The 22,988-nt window shown below is 42.1% G+C and overlaps 1 protein-coding gene across 2 annotated transcripts in view; it reads left to right on the top strand.

Moving 5' to 3' along the window:
• LOC147668216 (mRNA-decapping enzyme 1B-like) overlaps window positions 1-22,988 on the top strand; it is a 261,966-nt gene that overhangs the window by 13,877 nt on the left and 225,101 nt on the right. For both annotated transcript variants that reach the window (XM_086948698.1, XM_086948699.1), the window contains exons 2-3: window positions 476-516; window positions 2,246-2,373. In XM_086948698.1, coding sequence (XP_086804824.1) covers window positions 476-516; window positions 2,246-2,373 — 169 coding nt within the window. The remainder of the gene's footprint in view (window positions 1-475; window positions 517-2,245; window positions 2,374-22,988) is intronic.

Genomic DNA, 22,988 nt, shown 5'->3' with positions numbered 1-22,988 from the left:
GTGTAGGGTGCCCGAATCTTTGGCGCTTCCGGTCGGATATGCCCACAGGACAGCCCCTGGATTCGTGCCGCCGCATAGGCCGCAGGTGCTGCCGGCCACAACTTCCTTCTCCGGTGCCGGATTTTGACCGGAGTCTCTGCCGTCTGTTCCGCCCGGTCCTCGGCTTTGGGTCCCTCCTGCAGAGACCGTGGTGTGGACGGATCAATGTACGGATAGTCGGATAGGCCGCGTTGTCAATGGAGCTTGCCTTTTAGGCTGCCGACATGCTCGGCTGCGAGCCACGCCCCCTCAAGTATAACAATTTTTGATAAATTAAAAGAAATGAAATTATGAAATTACTATCTGGATATGTAGCGTTGTTCACCTTCTGTCATAAAAAATGGAACTGTTCAAGTTCTTGGCTCAATTAATTTTTGCTATGTGTATTAGAATAACTCTTGCTTTACTGAAAGGCCCTGTTGCTTTGTCATTTCAGGAGAAGACCGATGTGGAGGGAACACTCTTTGTTTACACCAGGTGAGACAGCGTTTTCATCATGTCTGTTGTTTTAAGTTTACGTAGTTCTCCCCGGTGCAGTTTACACTTCTTCCAGACTTATGCAGAACTACTTAGGAGTACATTTGTAATGCTGGAGGTAGACCAGTGTCACTTGTGTTTAGTGATCCAGTGTTGTGTGTAGTACATTCAATCACAGTTGGTAAAGCGCAGCTACTCACTCGTAAGAGAGTCTCAAGGATCTAGTATATAGTTTCTCCATTCCCTGAATTTCTGAGCTGGTGTCTGCAATGCTGATAGTGATTGAAGTAATAAAATGTTGGTGTGTGCTGTGGAGTAGGGGGTAGGAATATAGGAACCGTTGTTGGATAGGTGAAGCCCTGACATGACCTACTTGCTGTTTCTGTACCCTGAGGGCCTAACCTGAATTAAATAACTTACTTCCTACCTGAATGACACCAGACTCTTGTATGACTACCCAGAACTCCAACTACAACATTGGGCTCCTATATTTAGTGGTTTTAAGGATTGGTTTTCCTATAATCTTGTTGCTGCTTTTCTTATATTGCTATAATATGACCACCTCGCCACACCTAGACTAGACATAGTATTAACACTAGTAAATGCAACTCGAGATGTAATGTAGAATCATTCAAATAGGCTCAACTAGTCCCAGTGCATTTTGCTTTGATGGATACAAGTAGTTATTCGTTTCTGCAATTGTTTCATCCTGTTGAAGATCAGCAAAATCTTGAGCTTATGTGATTAGGTCTGGGTTTGACAGCACAGGCGTCTAACCAGACCTACTGTTTCCTGTAAACATACAGTGAGTTCTGGGTCTTCCCCTTTCAGCCATTATTTGACCAGTCTCCTTCAGTCACTGACTGGTTTTTATATTTTGACAATCAGAAATGGTCCTATTCCAGGGATCTATACCTCTCTCACCTAATTCTAGTGGCTGGTTAGAATTTTCTCTCTAGCTCCGGCACAGTGCCTGTATTGGAGTGCATGAGACAATTTTACATCTGCCTACGACTCCCTCTTTTGGCCTTTTTCTTGCTAAGAAGTTGTAATACTCAATTGAGCCTGCCCATTTTTTGACGCTTTAGCACAATAAACCCAGACATATTGACTTTGGCAAGGCTCGTTTCAAAGCAGTCTTCATAATACATCTTCAACCACGGCAGCCCTACTATCACTTTTAGCAGTAACGAATGAATGTGTCAAAATCAATTTAACTTTAGATTTGAGGAGATAATTGTATCTTTTGAAACCAAATCAGTTGCCTTTGCCTCAGTTTTATACCATAAAGCCGCCCTGCAAGTGTACTCTATTTAGAACATGTAGAACAGATTCATTTGGGTTACTATTTTAGGGAGTTTTTTTTCTTTTGCCTGCCACATATGTGCTTCAGTTCGGTTTTTGCCCTCGTTTGTGCTTCTGCAATGGCAGGGAACAAAGGCCTGAACAAAAGACGTTCTTGTAGCTCATTTGTTGAGGAGGTCAATTCTACAGCCCATGTGTCTGTGGGGTTCAACCCCTTAGAATATAGAGCAGGTCTGGGATGGGATCAATCGAGGTACATACTGGGGAGTGACCGTACTTAAAATGTTTAACCTCTTCCGCTAACATGTTTCGGTTTTCCACAACTTAGAACATATTTGTGAAGGTACTAATAGTAGCTGAGCTGAAATGTATGGTAACTTTTCTTGGAGACTTTGCTGTGTACATCTGTTCTTCTGCTTTTCAGATCAGCCTCACCCAAGCATGGGTTCACCATCATGAACCGATTAAGCATGGAAAATCGCACCGAACCCATTACGAAAGATCTGGACTTCCAATTACAAGATCCGTTCTTACTGTACAAAAATGCCAGATGTGAGTTTGCTGTTTATACTAATATAATTCATTTTTTATTAAGTTTGAACACATGCTAACTACTGCCCCGGTGTCAGGTTTTTGTTGCTGTCCCTTTTAACAACTTCTAACTTTTACTAATATTCATGGAACCCCTTGGACACCCTGAAGTGGCTGTGTATTGAACACAAAGGATAAAATGTGGTTGTTCATGTGACCCTGAATTTATCTCTTTTGGCTTCTTTCAGAAGGCTGATTTTAAAACAATGGCGACAGTGACCGCTGTGCTGCTCAATATCTGTTAGAAATTGCTCCTCTGTACATTGCTAACATGGTCTGTCCTATAGGTGAATAGTTCTAATTTGCTCTGTGACTAGGCTGGAGTTTTTTAAGCGCATCAGTTATTCAATGTGTGGTTCCAAATTCAAGAAGAGCTGGTTTCATTATGTTTAATGTTCTATTTTGTGGTTATATGAACTAATATAGAAAATGTTGTGCTTTAGCGCCTACTTTTTTGGTATTCTGCTATTGCAGTTCTCCTAGAATTACTACTAAATCTCATTGTATGGTTATGTTGTGTGAGCATTCTCGTTTTTTGGTAGACATTTGCTCCACTTCTGTGGATGTTGAATGTTTTCTTTTACTTAAAGCAGTTTGTAAGTACATATGACTTCATTTTATTATGGGGTAAGCTAGAAGGTTCTTTTTATTTGCTTTTTTTATTTGCTTGACTCCAACTTCTCGTTGGTCAAGAGATGAAGTTCATTCTCACTTAAACAGATGCAATTGTGGACACTCAGCATATGACTTGGTGAAATCACATGCGCATCACTCAAGTTTTTACTAAGCATTGCGCCATCAGCTTTTGCGTACAAACACATGAGATAATCAGTGGTGGGTAAGTAAGGAGGATGATTCCTTAAATTTCAAATTAGACTTGTCCTTTTAATAAGCAATGAAAAATGTCTTCACCAGTTCTGTCCAATGGGTGACTGACTGTCTTCACGCCTGAATGTATACATAACAAGAAACGAGTGAAACTATCTACCTTTAAATCATGAACCAAAATATACAGATTGGTCTCACTAACATACAAATGCACCTCTACTGTTAATCCATTTTACCCAGCTAACAGGAGCATGCTCTAGACACTAAACATTACTTTAATGAAATATGTGTAGTGAGATTTCTGCAGCTTCCATCTAAAAACCATACGGTGGCTACTTTTGTACTTGCGGCTAATAGAATAAGCTGGCGATCTAGGCCTTCCCTTTATGACCCACAATTTACCTACTGTGTATTCGTCCTGTAGTAAGCCACCACAGCAAGCAACAACATGGCTGAAACGGAATAACCAATAGCTAAGATCTGTGCGATTGAAAGTGTTCTGGGCTTTCAACTTTCTGAGATGGTTATTGTAAGAATTGTACTGTATGATAGCTTTTATTTTGTGATTTATACCTCAGGTAGGGTTGTGGAACTGTCGGTTTTGCATCAGGTCGTACGGACATTAAAGTAGATCATTGAGAAAGCAGTTGCTTTTAGTTTGACCTATGTGGGAGATGCTAAATGGGAACTGTGAAGGTTGGGGGTGTGCTGTAACCATATTGTGGAAAATTAAAGCTTCTTCAAGACTGTATTGCTGCGGTCACGCAGACAGTATAGAGAAGCCACCAAATCCAAACACCTTATGGCACTGTCAAGTGACCAAATAATTAGGAATTCCACCTGGATTGGCCCAGGAGCAACCAATACATATGAAGAAAATGCTCGGAGGAATCTCCTCCAGAGCAGCTATGTGTACATCATAGGTCAGAGCATGTGTAGCCCAGCTATGTTGAAACTGCTGGGAGTTATACCCAGGAGTTTCACTAGCCAAGCCATTAGTGAGGGCTATGCTGATGAGCCGATGGGAGGGCCCAATCTGTGCATGAAATGCATTTATGTTAGCTAGCAAGAAGGTAAATGTAGAAACAAGGTGAGCGCTTTGGTCATAGGCCATTCTGGCCTCTCCTTTTCTGTGAATATCCACGGGGAGAGGTTACATGTAGTGAAGAATTGAGGTGAACTCTGCACGGTTGGCCAAAGGCTCCAACAGGGCATGGAGCCAAGGGAAGGATCTGTCTAGGCAGAGAGAGATTGAGGTCCCTCCAATGTCATGTGTCAAGGCAGCCAGCTTCCCACATAAGGGTGACCTTGGAACTCAACCACAATGTGAGCCAGACATGCAGATCAAGCCATCAGAAAAGAAAGCATAGCCAGAAATGACATCTATCGGCATGGTTCACCCCTAAAATTTTTGCCTTCACTCCTGGTTTTCTGAATTCGTGTTTGTTGGCCTTAAGACTCTGCACACCTTACCACTGCTAACCAGTGCTAAAGTGCTTGTTCTCACTCCTCTAAACATAGTAAAATTGGCTTACACCCAATTGGCACATTTAATTTATCTATAACTCCCTAGTAAAGCGCTACTACATGTACCCGGGCTTGTAAATTAAATACTACTAATGGGACTACAGCACTTATTGTGCTACCCACTCAAGTAGCTCTTTAAACATGTTTCAGGCCTGCCGTTGCAGCCTGTGTGCAGTTTTTAACTGCCATTTCGACCTGGCAAAAAAGTATTTTTTGCCAGGCTTAAATGAATCAACTAGTCCCTCGTAGAGTGCATGGTCACTCAAAAAGGAGCATCCTGGTGCTACGCCGCAGAAATGATTCAATCAAGTAATAGGAGAATCCAGGAGAGAAAGTACCGTAGATTCAAGAATAAGAGAGTAACAGGGTGCTTTGGAGGCTGAAAAGAGTCAGGTCTTCAGCTGCTTTTTAAACATTGATTCTGATTTGATGCATCTTAAGTGACCAGGGAGTTGGTTCTATGCCTTGGTGCCTTAACTGAAAAAAAATTAGGTTTTGAGTCTGAAAGAAGGGGGCTTAAGGAGGTTAGTATGGGAATATCTCAAGGTTCTTTTAGTTGTGCAATGGTAAATCTGGTGGTTAAATATCTAGGCCCAGTTGATGTGTAGCTCTGAAGGTTAATACAATCATTTTTAACAGGACTCTTTTGGGCACTGGAAGCCAGTGTAAGACCTTCACAGCTGGCGGGGCAGAAGATCGGCTGGGAAGTTTCAGTACAAGTCTGTCAGCCGCATGCTGCACAACCTGGGAGTTTATGGATAGTTTGTTTTGAGGATCCTACATAAAGATTATTACAATAGTCTAATCTAGAGGTTAACAGTGCAAAAGCAACTGTCTTCCTTATAGCCAGGGGGAGCACTATGTAGTATATTGGTTAATGTGCGTTTCATGTTATCCACTGCTCCACCAATGGAACACTCTGGAAATGATGTAACATAGAATGTTGGTGTATGAAATCCACAGTTGGAGAAGGGCTGAGCGCCTTGCTGGCTGCTCCTGGTGGGGCTGTATTACTGATCTTGTAACCAACTTGAATAAATCATCTTGATCCTCATCTACTTCCGTGGAGTGATTACTACAATTTTATGGTGACGAGGATCTCAAAGAACCACGCGTGTCTACCTTCCAAGACCTCCACCTTGAAGTGTGGAGCATCTGGTAACCTCCTGTCAAGTTAAAGAAACTCCTCTAACTACAGCTGCACTTACTCTACTAATGGCACATTTCAGCCCCACCAGTGACCTCTCACCGGTTGCCCTCAACGCTAAAGTGCCAGTTCCAGTTTCTACGCAGCTCATGTCCGCCTATTTCAAATTTCCACGTGAGCCTGGTATTGTGTGTTGCGCGTGCAGCTTTTAAAAAGTGCGTCATGAGAGCCATTGCACATGCAGCTTTACATTTCTCACAAGACCCAGCAAAGCGGTCTTTCATCACCTGTGACGTCGCCCATTCTCCATGGTGTTCTTGGGATCGTCTCCTACGTTGTGACACCTTCGCCGTCCACAGTTGTTTTGAGACATTTTGAAGCATAGACACACTGCAAGCCATCCTGCAGCGACGTCGACAACTTGCCGCCATCTTGTGGTTGGCGACCTTTGATGGCTTTTGCCATCCACGTTACCGGGTTCCCAACCCTGTTGCCTGATCTTCACTTTGTCGTAAACTTCTTTGTGTTACCTGACAAGGTAGTCTCTTCTGGAATGTCTGGTCTTCGGCCAATCCTGCCGTCTTCTCTTCATGCTGGTGTACACTTTAGGCGTGGTCGCATGGAGTCCGTGGTCAACGCAGCAATTTATTGTCGCACCCTCTTTTTGTGGCTCTTTCCTTTCCATGTATGTCGGAGGTAATGTCACATTGCTGTACTTTCTTCCTTGTTGTTTTTGGGCTTTCAGGCCCGCTCGCTATTTAGCTATGACTTTTTGTTTTCTATTGGAGTTTTTTTTCAACTGGGCGTTATGTGCTTGGTGGTCATGACTTAGTACATGCCGTTCCCAAATTATTTTCAAGCTGCCATCTGTTGCTCCTGTAGTCCTCTGTTCAGCAGTGCTTTATTTGTACTATACACTACACTTTACACCAATTAAGTTACAGCATATGTCTTATCTTACCATGCAGAGTGGTCTCATTTCCTCACGCTAGGGCCGTGTGTTTAACGTTTTCGACTTTACCTGAGTCTTTACTTTAATTACGCAGTTATATGTGCACATTAATTTTAGTGTTGTACGGTGCACAACATTATTTTTTTACCCTCGCACAGTGCACAATGTCTAGGTTACAGTGCTGGGTTACATTTACATTTTTACTCTACATAGTGTCTAAGGTTTTGTTAATGGGTCCTTGCCCATTTATTACTTTGTTCGTTGTTTTTACCTCTTCACAAGGTGTTTCACGTGGGTTGTATTCCCGCTACTCTAGTGCTCAACATTGACCTCTTCACAAGGTATGTCTCTTTTATTATAGTGCACGTTGTTTTTACCTCTTCACGGGGTGTTTCACATGGGTTGTATTCCCACTACTCTAGTGCACAACATTGACCTCTCTAACGGGTATGTCACTTTTGTTTCAGTGCACACTTTTACCTCAAGTTTCAAACGTTGCATTGACTGTTGTCCCGCACATACATGCACATATCTTGACCTCTCTCCCAGGTGTGTTTTGGGATTTTTCCCTTTTTCTTTGTGCTTATCTATAGACCTCCAGTTGAGGTAAATTTCAAGGTCTTACACCTTCACTACTTAGTGCAATGTGGAGACCCCTCTTGTGGTTTCCTCTGCACGCTCATATTGTTACCCACAAGGGTTTATAGTTTGGTTCTTGTCCATTAACTATAGTTCATTGGTTCACGTTCGACTAGGCGTTTTTGTGTCTCTACTGTTTTCTTTTTCATTCTCAGCACTGTAGCCCAGTACTTTTCTATTTTGTTTTAACTCAAATGTTTATTATATTATGAAGAAGTATGAGTTATATAAATTATTGCTCTTCTTCTCTGCCATCTTCTTTTCTCCTGATGTGGATTGCTCTCTTGCATACTTACCTGGCTAGTTGGTGTACATAGAGTAGTCATTGATGGTTTTCTCTTTCTTTTCTTTATTTCTTTTTCTTGTTTATAGAAAGGAGGATGGGAAACGGGCTATATTTATCTGTTTCTTCAAGATTCTTTGTTGTTTTCTTTCTCTCTACCCCTGCCTTGTTTCTCCAGTACTCTCCTCTCTCTTTTTAGTGCTTCTACATCTGATTTTATATTTCGCTTTTCTGTTTTCCTTCTGGAAGAACAGAGGATATGTAGTATCTTGGTTATTGTGCTTTTCATGTCTTCCACTGCTTCGCCAGTGGAGCCCTCTTGAAATGATGTAACATAGAATGTTGGTGTATGAAATCCACAGTTGGAGAAGGGCTGAGCGCCTTGCTGGCTGCTCCTGGTGAGGCTGTATTACTGATCTTGTAACCAACTTGAATAAATAATCTTGAACCTCATCTACTTGCGTGGAGTGATTACTACACACGTCAAACATTTTCTGAACAATCTCATTAGATTAATCATATGACATAAGCTCTAGAGGCCTCCCTGCAATTGCTAGAGGCTTCCCTGCAACTGCCCAGCTGACCTGCTCCAACTGGACCTGCAACTGGAACTGCCTGAGCCCTGCTGGCCCCTGTAAGAGTGAGTCCCTGATCTTCAAGATGTCCCTCCCCATGTTGTGGGCTCTTGATTGGTATCAAAGTGCACTCCTCCTCCGAAGAAGGAATCCTGAAGTTCTAATATTTGTGAGATTGGGCCAGTTCCCACTAGTACCTCCCACGACGACTGCCAACACGAGTCTTTGCGCTGCAGCAACCGCCAGCTACGACCAGTAACATGAGATCTGCACTTTGCACTACAGCATGGACATCTCCTGATTACAGTCAACGCAAAGTACCTGTAACGGCTGTCGGAGATGTCCGGCCTGCTCTACATGCTACAGCGGTTCCTGTTTTTCATGGCCACCTGCATCCCGAACTGGACTCTTTGCGCCGAAGTCTGAGAACGTAGCTTTTTTCAGCCAGACTAACATGTCCCTTGTATCTGGCTTGCTCTCCATCTTGGTCAGTTTGAACATATGACTTTCTAGCAGTCTAGTACGGCCAAATATCTGCGATTGATATTTTGTGATCTTAGGTGTAATACTTATCGTAAATCTTTGAAATTGCATTCTCTGGTTCTACTGATTGGATTTTTGTCATTTTGGTGTCAAATACTTTATTACATTATGTTCTGTATTTCTAAATTAGTGCGAAATGTGTTTTCACTTTAATACTGTTTGTGTGCTGCCTAAGTACTTTATACATTGCCCCTACGTTAAGTCTGTGAGGTTTTTTTTTGTGCTAAAGTACCAGAGGGTTTATCACAAGTTAATTTAGTGACTTTTTGTGGTTCACCCTGGCAAGGATTGTGACTGTTGCTCGAGAAATGAAAGCTCCCCCCCCCCCCCCCCCCCCCCCACAACCAAATTCTCACATGCATGCAAAGCAGTGAGGATGGTCCTGGTTAGGCTTTCCAACATATTTGCATACTGCGTCAAAAATACCTTTTGTAACACTCCTTCCTCAGTGGTAATGGTAGACAATTATTATCTAAGTTGAGTTCCTCAACTCGTTGTCCCTACAAGGTCTCTCCATTGCATTTGTTAAAAAAAGGTTAATTATTAGTTCTCGCAAATATGAACCACCGCTACAGCTGAGTATAAAAGAGCAAGTAGATTAGTCATTATTGCCATGAAACTAAGGATAATACCTTTACAGAATTCTTGATTGATAGGTGTCATAATTTCATTGTTTTTCATCGGGGAATCCAAGTGATAGAAAACAAGCATCTACAATGCAAATGGCCTCGCCTTTGGGACCTTATGAGTATTTGACTCTGCAACACATTATTGTGGGTACAGCAACATTTACTGTTCTTCTGTGCACGAAGCAATAAAAGGGTGCAGTACCACAGGCTGTCACTAGGTGTTCCTTTGGACCTCTTTTGGCCACATAAGGTACTGCACCATACGACTTGGTTAGGGAAAGGATATGGCACAGCGATGTGAGCTGCTGACTTGGGAACTTGGGATCCGTGTTCGAGTCTGGTGTCGATTCAATATCTTGGGATCATGGACTGATCCTTTAATTTTTCCCGAGTGCCTGGATAGCTGCGCTAAATAAATTAAAGCTACTATTTTAAAATAACAGTAAGAAATCAATGCAGAGATCTCAGAGGTGGGAGCGGGAAAGCAGTGTTGTATGAAGGGGTTGGGGAGACGTCAAAGAGAGATTAAATGAGGGTACTGCACTGCAAATCATGAGTACATTAACCAAATGAAAAACTAAGCAGTATCCTCAGATGAGTGGCGGGGGTCTGCGAGCAGTGTTGTGGGAGGGGGAGGCACAGTGAGATTAAGAGACCGCAAACAAATGAAGCAGCCCGAAGTTTCATTGCACAAGTAAACAGAACACTTAACGAGCAGAGGCAGGCCAACTAAAAGAAGTGCTCTCGAAGTATGACCTGAGTAAGAATACATGTAACAGGGGCAGTCCTCATTGCAGGATACAAAATTACAAAAGGACGGACTACTAAGTGTTTTCACCAATAAAAAGCCAGCATTTCTAAAGGACACTATGAGGAACCAATGAAAAAGATGGGCGTTTTCTGAATACCATATCCTAGATACAGCATGTCTTGAAGAGACAGCGATGCCGTGCATGTGCTGCCTAGGCGAGACCTAGAATATCCAGAGTGCCTGACCGGCCATTCCATCACTAGCTAAGCCCAATTTATGTCTCCTGTGACTCTCTAACTGTATTGCCTAAGCGGATTGGGTCTGATGTCATGGCCCACTCATGGGAGGATTCAAAATTCCAAAAGGAGGGGCTACTAAGTATTCGCCAATGAAAAGCCAGCATTTCTAAAGGGCAGTAGGAGGGACAAATGAAAGATGGGCGTTTTTTGAAGCCTATATACTAGATCTAGCATGTCTCGAAGAGACAGCGCATGCACTGCCTAGGCGAGACCTAAAAAGGATGCCCCTCACTTCCCGTGGTAGCCCTTGACTCCTCTCCCTAAATGCCCAATATTTTTCCTTTTTGTATTTGTATATTTTTATTAGCATACAAACACAATTTAATGAGTTTGGAAAGATTTATTGCTCTTTTTTTCTTATGTGATTTGCTGTTTTATGGATTTTGTCATCTGAAATAGGAGGATGAGGCCCTGCTCTGTTTTGCTGTCTATGTAAAGATGTCTGTTGCCACTGGTCTTCTTCCCAGAATTCAGAAAGCTTAATAGAGCCAAAGCCATTAAGTGGACCCGATTAGGGTGGATGGATACACAAAAGCGCCACAAAGACTAGGATTTACCAACTGCAAAATTCTTCTAGTTGTGTGCTCAGCTGTGTCCTACAATAAATCTACATGTAATCAACTAGAAGTATCCTGTCATCTATCACCATCTTATTTACAACATCTTCCTTATTCGGTAAAAAATGCTAAGCCAGGCAAGTAGGAATTCTGATTGGTTAATTTTAGTTTTCTTCAAGGTGCACTAGAATAGTAAGCTGTGCTACACAGTAGTGATACTCTTCTAGATATATTGGAGAGTCTTTATGTTTAGAAACCACAATTATTGGTACTTTCAGTTCTTCAGCATCAAAATAATTGGCTGACAATTCTCAACAATGGCGAGAAAAGAAGTAGTGTTTAAGATGTTTTTTTTTTTCTGTTCATCATCCACCTAGAACTATCTTGGCACTGGGAAAACCAGCTCTCAAGCTATTTCACTTTTAATAAAGATAGAGTTTAGGTGCTTCTTCAGAGCACAGGTATGTTCAGGGATGGATTTCTAAAAGGCACAAACTGATAGAAGAAAGTTCTACTGCCAACATGTGTTTTTTTTTTCTATTGCGGGAAAACTAACTTGTAGGAAAGGAGGATATAATAACCATTAAGTTCTAATAGATACAAATTTTATCTGGCAAGAAACTGGTAATTGTAAATTGCTTTAAACATAAGACATAACCATGTGTTTGTGCATGGGTACCCTCAGAAGTGTGTCCACTTCATCAAGGTAGAGATCAATGGCATTTTGTCTATCAGGTTCTTATTTCGTCTCAAACTTAACACCAGCATGACGAGACAAACGGGCTTATAAGTATTTAGATTTTTGGACGAAGGACAACTTTGCCAGAGTTCCTGTGCTCAAATACTTACAACTCTGACTGGTTGCGTCAATACACTAGCCAGCAGCCTTTGGTTAATATTGCCAGAGTGCTCCATTCTCCAGCAGTAGTTTAAAGTTATCAAATCTGCCAAGGTGACTATACCAACCAGCACAGTTTCCATAGGTGGATCTCTTTTTTCCAGGCATTTGGATTGTTGCCGAGGAGCAAGTGGAATGCAGTTGATTCCTAACTTGACTCACAATGCTGAATTCTCAATGAGGTTCTGACAGCTCATGGTAACCGTGTATCAACAGAGTTAAGAAGTTGTCTACCTAATGCTGGTGATACCTCACACTGTGCTGGGGAGCAATGAGCCGCTCAGTGCTGTAGCTCTGTTGTGCGGTTACACAAGGAGCATTGTTTCTACGATTGGTCTGTAGCCACAGGAGAATTCATTATTGGCAACTAAGGTTAATCAGAGGACGATAAGTGCCCACAGAAGACCCATCTGTCACAGTATTCAGAAACTGGGTAACTGCAAATCTATTTGAGCATTTACGTGTTTGTAACATGCAGACTGACCAAGTGCCTCGGCATACACCAGGGGCCAAGAGAAAAGCAACCTGTCCCAGCCCCTGCTTCAGCTACAGAAGGAGCAGATACTCATCAAGAACATACAACCCAGGTATGTCTCCAACCAAACTCTACTTTTTCGCAGTTTAACCCCTTCAGCGCTGATGACAAAGCCAGCTCGTCATGGGCATTACCTGCGCTGTGCTTATGACGAGCTGGCTTTGTCATGTAAAGTGGGATTTATGGAATTGCAGCACCCAGGGGGAAAACCCATAGCACCCAAGGGGTTAAGATAAGTCTCACAAATACCTGCATAATTGTTAGAAAATTGATACAGGGCGATGGTTCCAGATTTCCGTGAACATACTTGAAATTCCAGACATGGTTTTAAACAATTCTAGTACTTTGTCTTTTAGCAGAAATTGTGTCTGCACTTAACTACTGGTGTCTGTGTTTCAGGTGGTGATTTTAGGTAATAAAGTTGAAAATTGATACTATAAATGTTTTTGTTTGGATGCACAGCGGTGTGGAAACCTGCCACGTCTACATTGCTCCTGTAGTCATATATATGGCAGTAGAAGGTGTTTGAGGGGTGCAGGGATGATTTGATGGTTTCACAACCTTTGTTCCAAATGAGAATGTCCTGTTGATTACTTGGTGAGAGCATGATCGGCATTGGGATTGAATAATATGACCTCTAAGCATTGCCCACTTTGACATGATGGATCATAAAGAGCAGTGTATTTTAAGTTGTAGTTGGTGGGCTGACCGCAGATAAAGGGTAAAACCCAATAGCCTTGTTTCAAGCTGCAATTTCTTGCTTCAGGTTCACTGTGGATGACTAGACCATCACATTATTGGACACAGTGTCAGTAAGAATGTCTTTTATGTCCCCGCGCCATGAACACAAGAAACAACACACAGGGCACTCGAACACTGTGCAAGTATCGAAAGCGAACAAATGGCGCCGTGAGTCTTACCTAGACTGCCGCTGCACACGCGCCTCCAACCGCTTGCACATCCCCATGCAGACGAGGCAGCAGGACGAGGCAGCAGGACGTCCGAAAATATAACGGGCAGCCAGCGCTGAAGCACCTAAGATGGCGGCCCCCACTGTGTTGCACGTCTAACACGCGCTCCTCCACATGTGCTCTCCTTCCATAAATCTCACGCTCATCGGAAGGAGAGGAGCGTCAGTACCACATGATCTCCTCAGTCCATGGGCATAGAAAGGGGACTGTAGAATGTTCCCTATGGCAGTTTTTGCAGCAGTTCTTTCAGCATGGTACATGTAATGAATTACAAAACACCCTACTACATTTCTTTTAAAGGTTTTTATATGACTGACTGAGCTATACAACCATTATTATGTTGAATTCTTACATAAGGTAGGTACCCACCTTCTTTTGATACACACCTCAAATGCACTATACAGTTGAATAAAGAAAGGAGATGCTTGGAGAGGGCCTGTAGTGTGAGTACAGAGTTTGTATGCAGTGTGCACAGGAAGTACCGGTACCAGTACCAGTAGAGCACTTGCCGTGATTGGCTGGTTGTTGCAAACAGGAAAGGCAGTCTGGTGAGCAGATATTTACATGTGGTGGTGAAGACAGTACAGCACCAGTCTCTGTACCTGTTCATACTGTACAGCACCAGTACATACAGTACAGTATGCAAATGGCTGACAGTCAAGAACCCATCATGGCTCCAGCAGCAGCAAGAAGAAAGAAATATGAAGCCAGTTACAAACTTAAAGTTGTAAATTTTGCCATGGAACATAATAACTGTGCTGCTGCAAGACAATATGGAGTAACAGAAAAGATGGTTCGGGCCTGGAAAGCAAATGAAAAAGCATTAAGGAGTATGACAAGGGGTAAGTGTGCATTAAGAAGAGGCACCCCACATTGGCCAGAACTCGAAAAACATGTAGCAGACATGGTGAATGAGCATCGCCAAAGCGGTTATGTAGTGACACGAAATAAAATACGTTTGTTTGCACTTCAGTGGGCAAATCTAACCCAGATCTCAGCAACAGATTTAAGGCCACTGTATCCTGGTGTACTAGATTCTTGGGAAGGCATAATCTGGTATTGAGGCAAAAGACGAAAATTGCACAAAAATTACCTGCAGATCTTGATGCCAAAATGCATCATTTCCATCGCTACGTTATTAAGCTGCGCAATGAATATGGCTATGCGCTAAGTAGTATCGGAAATATGGATGAAACTCCAATGAATTTTGATATGGTTGCAAACAAAACTGTCCATCCAAAAGGTGAAAAAAACAATTTTAATAAAAACAGGACATGAGAAGTCCAGTTTTACAGTGGTACTAGCATGCACAGCTGATGGCGCCAAACTGAGACCAATGGTTATTTTTAAAACAAAAACAATGCCGAAACTCAAGTTTCCTGTTGGTTGTTTTGTACATGTGAATGAAAAAGGCTGGATGGATGAAGAAGGGGTAAAGCTATGGCTTGCTAATGTATGGAGCAGGCGACCAGGTGGACTTCTTCAAAAACGTAGTCTACTGGTGTGGGATATGTTCAGGGCTCATTTAACTCCAAGCAAAGGCAAGAATAAAAACAGATGCTGCAGTTATTCCTGGAGGATTGACATAGTTGGCACAGCCACTGGATGTGTGCCTAAACAAGCCATTTAAGGATCGCATCCGAGAACAGTGGAATGAGTGGATGGTTAGCGGTGAAAAAACATTCACAAAAGGAGGAAACATGCGTGCTCCACAGTTGGATGTTTTGTGCAAGTTTGTCATAAAAGCCTGGAATGATATCGATGCAGAAACAGTCATAAAGTCTTTCAAGAAGTGTGGCATATCAAATTCATTAGATGTTATGGAGGACGACTACTTGTGGCAAGATGAAGAGGAAGCCGAAGCCGAGACCACACCATCTGATACGGAATTACCAGATCCATACGATGACTGCTTTACAGATGTACCACAAGATCTCATTGATTTACTTATGAGATCAGATGACGAAGAGGAGGATTTTGAAGGCTTTTAAAGGGAACGTCGGCAAATCCTGTAAAAATCGCTTGGAGTTATGAAAAGTTTAATCCACTTGCACTGTTTTATGTTTACCGTACATGTTTGATGACAAACAGGTATGTTCACAAGTGACTGTTTTTCATATGGTTCTAAATAAAAATATTGTGGCTAAAGCAATATTGTTTATACAACCAATTTGTTTGAGTTCAGTCTTTGAGTGTGTACAATAAACGCTTAACACTGTCCTCTGATAAAGCCTTACTGCTCACCCACACGGAGGAGGACTAGAATCACTAATAAGCCCAAAATAAATTCTCAAAATGGCTATGCAGGACTGCGTTGGACTGCGCTGGAAGTGGGGGTAGTCTTATACGGCGAGTATAGCACAAAACCTACATTTTATCAAGAAAAGTAGGGGGTCGTCTTATACGCCGGGTCGCCTTATACGCCGGAAAATACGGTATGTATTTTTACAGTCCTATCTGAAATAAGTACTTCACAATTGTATTTTTACAGTCATATCTAAACTAAGTGCTTCACTATGTATTTTTACAGTTATATCTAAAATAAGTACTTCACAATATATTTTTATAGTCATATTTAAAATAAGTACTTCATGATATCTTTACAGTCCTATTTAAAATAAGTACTTCGCGATATATTTTGTAGTTTCATGTGGTGCTACCACATTTTATGCGCATTTTACATATTGCGTTTACCTTGTTTCATGTGGTACTGCCACATCCTATGCGCATTCTACATATTACACTTACGTTGTTTCATGTGGTACTACCACATCCTATGCACATTTTACATGTTGCATTTATGTTTGTGCGTCCCAACATCGATTTTATGTGGTCACCCCAAATCTGTATTTGCATATTGTTTTTATTGTGTCATGTTGTGCGTTTTGCTTGCCTTGGTCTCTTCTTCACCCTCTTTATCGTACTCTTGTACTTCCTTTGTGTTGGCCCGGCCTGCTTTCTTGATCTTTGTACCGGAATTGCTTGTTGTTTGTGTTGTGGGACTGTGTTGGTTGTTTTCATTGGAGAAAGGGAGATGGGTGATTGAGTGTCGTGCCTCCTGTCTTCCTTATTGTTTCTTCCCACTCACTACTTTCTCTTGGTGTTTGTCATGAAATCTTCTACATTCATCATATCTTGCCATGTTTTTAGCTTAATTCTTTTAATGTGACTTTTGTTATACCTTTTTAGAATTTCTTCCTTCTTATTGTAAAGAAGGGAGATGTTGTAGTATGCTGCTCAGCCAGGATGTGTGTGCGTTAGAATGTTGGAAGTTAGAACGTTGGAATGGTTTGAGTCAGTTGGTCTATGGGCTGAGCAGCATGCAGGCTGCTCCTGGTGGTGCTCGCTTTCTATTTACTTTCTTACTTGTAACTTCATTCTTCAATAAATACATTTGAAGTTACTAACATCGAATGGACAATCATATCTCTGTTCATTACACCGACTCTGCAGTATTGGGGCTTTAGAAGTTTAGTGAGCAGCGGACATCATGGACACCACAAAGATCACCCTATTCTCTGATAGTATTTACCAACACAGTAAGAACAACAAAGATTATAATGTAAACATTTCTTTTAAACTAGAATTAATATAAATGGTACACAAACATTTGTGACTACTCATTGGTTAACCCTAAAAAAACTTTCAGGTGTTCCTTACAATATCTTTTCTGTTTCCTGTCATGTCACTTGTTTGTAATACTTTAACACACTCAAAAGCACTGTTTAAAGGAAACCGTTAATTAGCCTAGGTTTGGCAAATACTTTCAATGCTTCAAACAGCCTAAACCCCAGAACCTAGTGTTCCTTCTGATTGCAATTTAGACTGCATGGAGAATGCAAGCATTTGTGAACCACGATGTTCTTTTTAGAGTGCTTGGGATTACCATGCTGGTAGGCCATTGAACCTCCTGTGTGTGCTTGGGTGGGCAGAGTCTTGCATGTGTTTGTGTAACTGTATGCTCAAAGGAATAGTCTTGTGCAAATCCTGAAATTCGTGCTTTTCTTTGGGTACCAAAAAACAGGTTATGGAGGTATTTTGAAAACCTGGTTTGGGCACCATGTTAAAGTGCACTTTGGTGTGTAACACATGAAGCTGTAAGCTCTTATCAATCTTAACACCTTGGCTGCTAGGTGTTTTCCCCTCCTGTGCTGGAGATCCTTAATATTCATTATTCATGACGAGCTCAGCTCGTCATCAGCACAGCTCAACTGTGCATCATGACGAGCTGAGCTCGTCATGAGCATCGAAAGGGTTAAATAGCCAGTAGGGAGACTTATCCCATAATCCCGCTGAACTAATTGGGGCAGAATTTGTTTGAGCTGCAAAGGTGAAAATTGCATTGCAACGCACCCCACAGCGGTGCCTTCTCAGAGAGGCCTGACGACAAAATGACTACACCGCTTAATGGTGCATCTTCAGTGATCATCACGCCAGGGCTCGTAACTGTTAAGTTCCCTTCAGACGAACCATGCCTCTATTAGACTTGGGCTGTAAAGGGAGGATTCAGAGACCAGAGAGACCAGTTGCAAGACACATTTATTCTTCTGGTAGGCAGGTGCAAGTTATAAAGTGGCAATGGAGGAAAGGTGTATCCTGGGCAAATCTGGTACTCCCTTCTGCCAGTTCATAAGCAAATCTCCAAGAAGTTCCAAGTTCTGCTTAGATTTTCCAACATTTGCATACAGACGTTGCATTTCCCTAATTCAACCTACAACATTCTATTTTAAGAAGCAACATGGCAATATGTTTACAGAGCAGAAAGTTTGTAGAGTTGACTTATGAAGAGTTTCCTCAAAATATGTCTTGCCACGGAGCAGCTTAGGATAGTAAAACTTAAAAGTACTGTACAAAACTGCAGAATAAACAAATGCAACTCAAAGGCTTTGCATTGCTACAGCTTTCCTGAAATCAACAAAAAACAACCAGTATCCTTTTTGAGTGAAATCCCGGACAGGGAAGGCGACGGGCTGTACAAGTATGCCCAGTTCTATAGTTCTGGAAAGCTCTTGAGTTGGCTTTGACTTTTTGACCACAAGGCCATTTTCGGTGCTTTTTTTCTCCAGGATGCCCTCCTATTTTCTGTGTCAAGATACAAACCCACAACCACTGTCCTGAGCTCAGTCACTTTTCTGGATTTCCCACGATGGCTGTAGAATTTTTGTTTCACTGCGTGAAACTCACAAATAATGTCCAGCTTGAAGGATGCAATATGATTGGCTGGAGTCGGGCTGAATTCTTTTTCCTATCACATTTTCTAAACAAAGTAAAAATCAAAATGTGATAGATAAGATTTGAGAATCATGACTTATAGGTTGAAAAGACAATGATATACAAAAGTGTTAAACCTTTAAAGAGCTTTGTGGAGACTTTTTAAATGTTTGTATCTCAAAAACTACTGAAAGCATTTACACCAAACTAAAAGATGATTGCAATCTGAGTGAAGCTCTGCTTCCATTCCAAGTTTGGTGTGAATCTGTTCAGATAAGAGCGCAGATATGAGCAAAAGTTCTAAGGAAGTTAAAATGCGAAAACTATTCACTACTATTTACTTACTATCCTGGAGTAAGTAGGTTCCGCAAACTTAGCTGATTGATTGAATAAGTAGGTTGGCAAGTGTAGGGAATCAATCAGGGGTTTATTAAGTGCAACTACTCACGCGTAAGGGTTTCCAGGCGCTAGGGGTGGGGGGCAGGATCCATTCCATCAAGGAGGCGGTCTGTCGAAGAGCCAGTTTTTGAGGTTTATTGCCAAGATGGGGAGCGATGTCTGTCTGAGGTGGAGAGGCAGGGCGTTCCAGGCTTTGGCCGCGTAGAAGGAGTGGCCTCCTGATCTGGTCTTTCTGGTGCAGGGGACCACAGAGTAGGAGAGCTGGGCTGATCGTAAGGTCCTTCGGGGTGCGTGGAATTTGAGTCGGCTGTTCAGGTATGCTGCTCCGGTGCCATGGAGGGCCTTGTGTGCGTTGGTGAGTATCCTGAAGGTGATTCTTGCCTCGACGAGGAACCAGTCCAGTGGAGTATTCGCAGGTGCTGGGAGATGTGGCAGTGTTTTGGCAGGTTGAGGACCAGCCTTGCGGCGGCGTTCTGGATGTTCTGTAGCTTGCAGGTGAGGTTTTTGTTTATTCCGGCGTAGAGTACGTTGCCGTAGTAGTCTGCTGGTGACCAGGGCGTGAGTGTCGGTCTTTCTGGGTTAGAGGGGGATCCATATAAAGGTCTTAGGTAGGAGGCGGAGGTTCTGAAAGCAGGAGGACAAGACTGAGTTGATTTGGCCGTCCATTTTGAGCTCTGAGTCCAGGATGATTTCCAGGTTGCGTGCGGTGTCCATGGGGGTTGGTGAGTTTCCACAGGGGGGGAGGGCACCAGGTGTCTCTCCAGGCGTCGGGATTTGGGCCCATTATGAGTACTTCTGTTTTGTTGGTATTTAGTTGTAGGAAGGGAATGATCATCTTTTGCATGGTTTCCACCCAATTTCTGCCCATTTTGTTTTGCTGGATTTAGAACGTTGTGCACTTTATACCTGCCAACCGGGATTAAAGTGCCTGTGCTCCCTCTTTGAAATCGTCTTAATCCAAATTAACATATTTCACTTTCCCATAAGGCTATAGTATATGATGCTGAAAGACCAAGGTGATATCAGAATGTGTATTTTTCCAATGGGCATGTATTGTGAGTGAGCTTTCTAGTGTTAGTTAACAATTTGTAACAAGTCGGAGTCTTTCTATTCTTCAATTGCACTGTTGCTGGCCCGATCAGCCTATGACAATTTCTTGCTGAAGCTGCTTGATGTTTTCTTAGAAAATGTGATAGTGCTCATAATGTTATCATGTGGATTCCTCTCTTAAAAAAGGAAATGATGCATGGGATCACACCATGCTGAAACTGGTGTTGCTAATTTCCTATGCAGAATTTGATTATAACAACCCCTTGATTCTGGGGGTGAGCCAGGTGACTTTCCTGTTCTATTAGGGATGTTGTCCATTCATTTGAGAGATTTTCTTAAACATCTATTAGCTAGGGATACTATCTGTTCCTCTTATGATATTTATTTGTTTATTGGGACGTATAATATTACTGATTTTTGTGACAATGTGCTCTGTATTTGAGCCTTCATGGCGTATATTTTGCATTTCTCTGTACTACTTAATTGAGATTTTATAATAAAACCCTTGAACTTTCCCTAATCTTGAACTCTGTTATTGCTTGATCAGTTATTTATTTACAACTCTGCTCACCTAATGTTGGGCCTGATTTGAGGAGGGTGTTCTCTATTGCAAGATGAAGGGAGGTTGAGCTGAACTTCTGAGGTAAATCTGGAGGATTTAAATGTTGGGGCGCTTTGAATTTGGGGCTTGGGTTTTTGCTCCCACACCCACATGGTTCTGTGTCTGGTTTTTAAAAGCAAAATGTGCAAAATTAAAATAGGCATGTTTTTCCGGTGACTCGACCCCAAAAGCTATTTTCACTGGCAAGGCTGTAGCTGAGTTCTTAGGAAATGTGAAAGTACAGATTATAATAATATGAAATCTTTGACAGTAAAAGGATGCAAAAGTCATTCAAAGACTATTTTATATATTTAGTATAAAATCAATTAAATGGTAAAGGCATATTTAAAATAACTATTGAAGAAAAATAACTTTAACAAAGTTGCCTTTTACCTGCCTATGCCTCCAGTAACCTAGTACGTACTAGTCTACTAACAGCTTGTCTGTCAGTGCTTGGCATTAATATGGTATAAAAACTGATCCTGGAGTAGGAACAATGTACTGGGTGTGGGGAGGTGTTTTCCACCCCTTGGAGGAAGACCAGTTGTGTTGAATCCAGGAACTCCATTAACTTGTAAAAGGGCCTGCCCTTTCACAAGTAAATGCAAGGTGAGACCTGGAAAAGCAACCCTCTATCCCTTCTTGCCAGGTTGGCACCAAACCGAGTGGGATGAGAGCTGCTCCTGGAACTATTTATGAGTGACTACAGAGGAGGGGACTGCTCATTTCCCTGGCCACACCTCTTGCTGTGCACATAGGCTACCCAAAAGGGAAGAAGGATTTCTCCATTTTGAATTTCTGAGAAAGGCACACTATTGGATTGTTTGCAGTAGGGCAGACAGAAACCTTTGCCAAAGTGGGTAAGGCTGCTCAAAGGCACTTTCACCCCATTTGTTGTTAGGGAGCAGCCAGAAGTTACCTCCTCCCACTGGCTGGTGTGAACCATAAATGTGGTACTCCTAGGCACCATCTGCAGAATGGACCAGGAGAAGATCAGAAGAGAACTGGGTCCCGCTTGCTGAAACCTTAGAAGAACCCTGAAAGAGTGGACCTGCTCCCTCTTGTTGCCAGGACAAAAGTAGCAGACTCCAAGTAACTCCCAAGGGTCAGTTGCCTGACCTCCAGTCACATTCAGTTGCCCATGCTGCTCTTTACCATAGGTAATTATACAAAATATGCAAGTTGGAAGTTTTAGGACCCATATGCACTCACCCACCTTGTGAATAATATTGACTATAGAGCAGCGCCAAGTGGACTACCATTTCTTTTTGTATTCAACTGCTTTTCAAACTTTCGTGGAAACGCAAGTGTCCCCCATAGCAGAATTTTATCATCTGATCCTTTGTGCCTGCGCCTGATATTTGATCATAAGAAGTCCGCCAGGCAGGTTTAACTGCCACTGTGCGAAGAGAAATATTTAACATGAAAAATGGTATTTGCTATTTTTAATGTCACAATCAAGGCTGATGTGTCTTGGTTAATCCAGCAGAAACATTGCCCACAAGCAAGGATGGCGCGGTACATGATATCAATTCCGAGATCTGCTTTGTACTTCTCCTGAGCGATGAAGACAGTCTCGCGAGCAGAGCAGAGGAGAGGATACATGCGAAACACACTTTAGGTGAATCTAATGTACGCTGCAGTTAAAAAAAAAAAATTAAAAAAAAATTGCCCAGTTGATTTGTTTTCAAATGAGCCGATTTCCTTCTTAGAAAGCAACACCCACTCCAACAGCCTTTGAAAGGGGTTTAACTGGCTGTTTGCAAAGTTGTACATTCGTTTTCCTTGCCGCCGTGGCGTATTTTTTCAAAAACGCAAGTCGGCCTTCAAGTGAAATATCCAGCCTTTCATGGTTTATTATCGCATACTGCCAGTTTTATTTGAACTACAGTTCAGTCATGAGAAAGCTACACAAAGTATGAATTTGTGTACAAAACTTTCACGAGTTACCTTACATCTTCACTGCAAATTCCACCCCACAAACACCTTGCTGTGTAGACAGAGAAAGGGTGAATGGCAAGTTTCTTAAAGTCAAGTATTCAGATAACTTCACAAAACGTTGCTTACCTGATGAAAACAGTGTGAGCCCCTAGCTGTAGCCCCTAAAGCAACTGGTAAAATACAGTTAATGTTCCTAGGCTCTAGGTGAACCTTCAGCTTTCATGTTTTCTTGGGTTGAAC

Source organism: Lissotriton vulgaris, unplaced genomic scaffold (genome assembly GCF_964263255.1).
Source record: "Lissotriton vulgaris unplaced genomic scaffold, aLisVul1.2 SCAFFOLD_214, whole genome shotgun sequence".
NCBI lineage: Eukaryota > Metazoa > Chordata > Amphibia > Caudata > Salamandridae > Lissotriton > Lissotriton vulgaris.
This window is presented reverse-complemented; position numbering and strand designations above follow the sequence as displayed.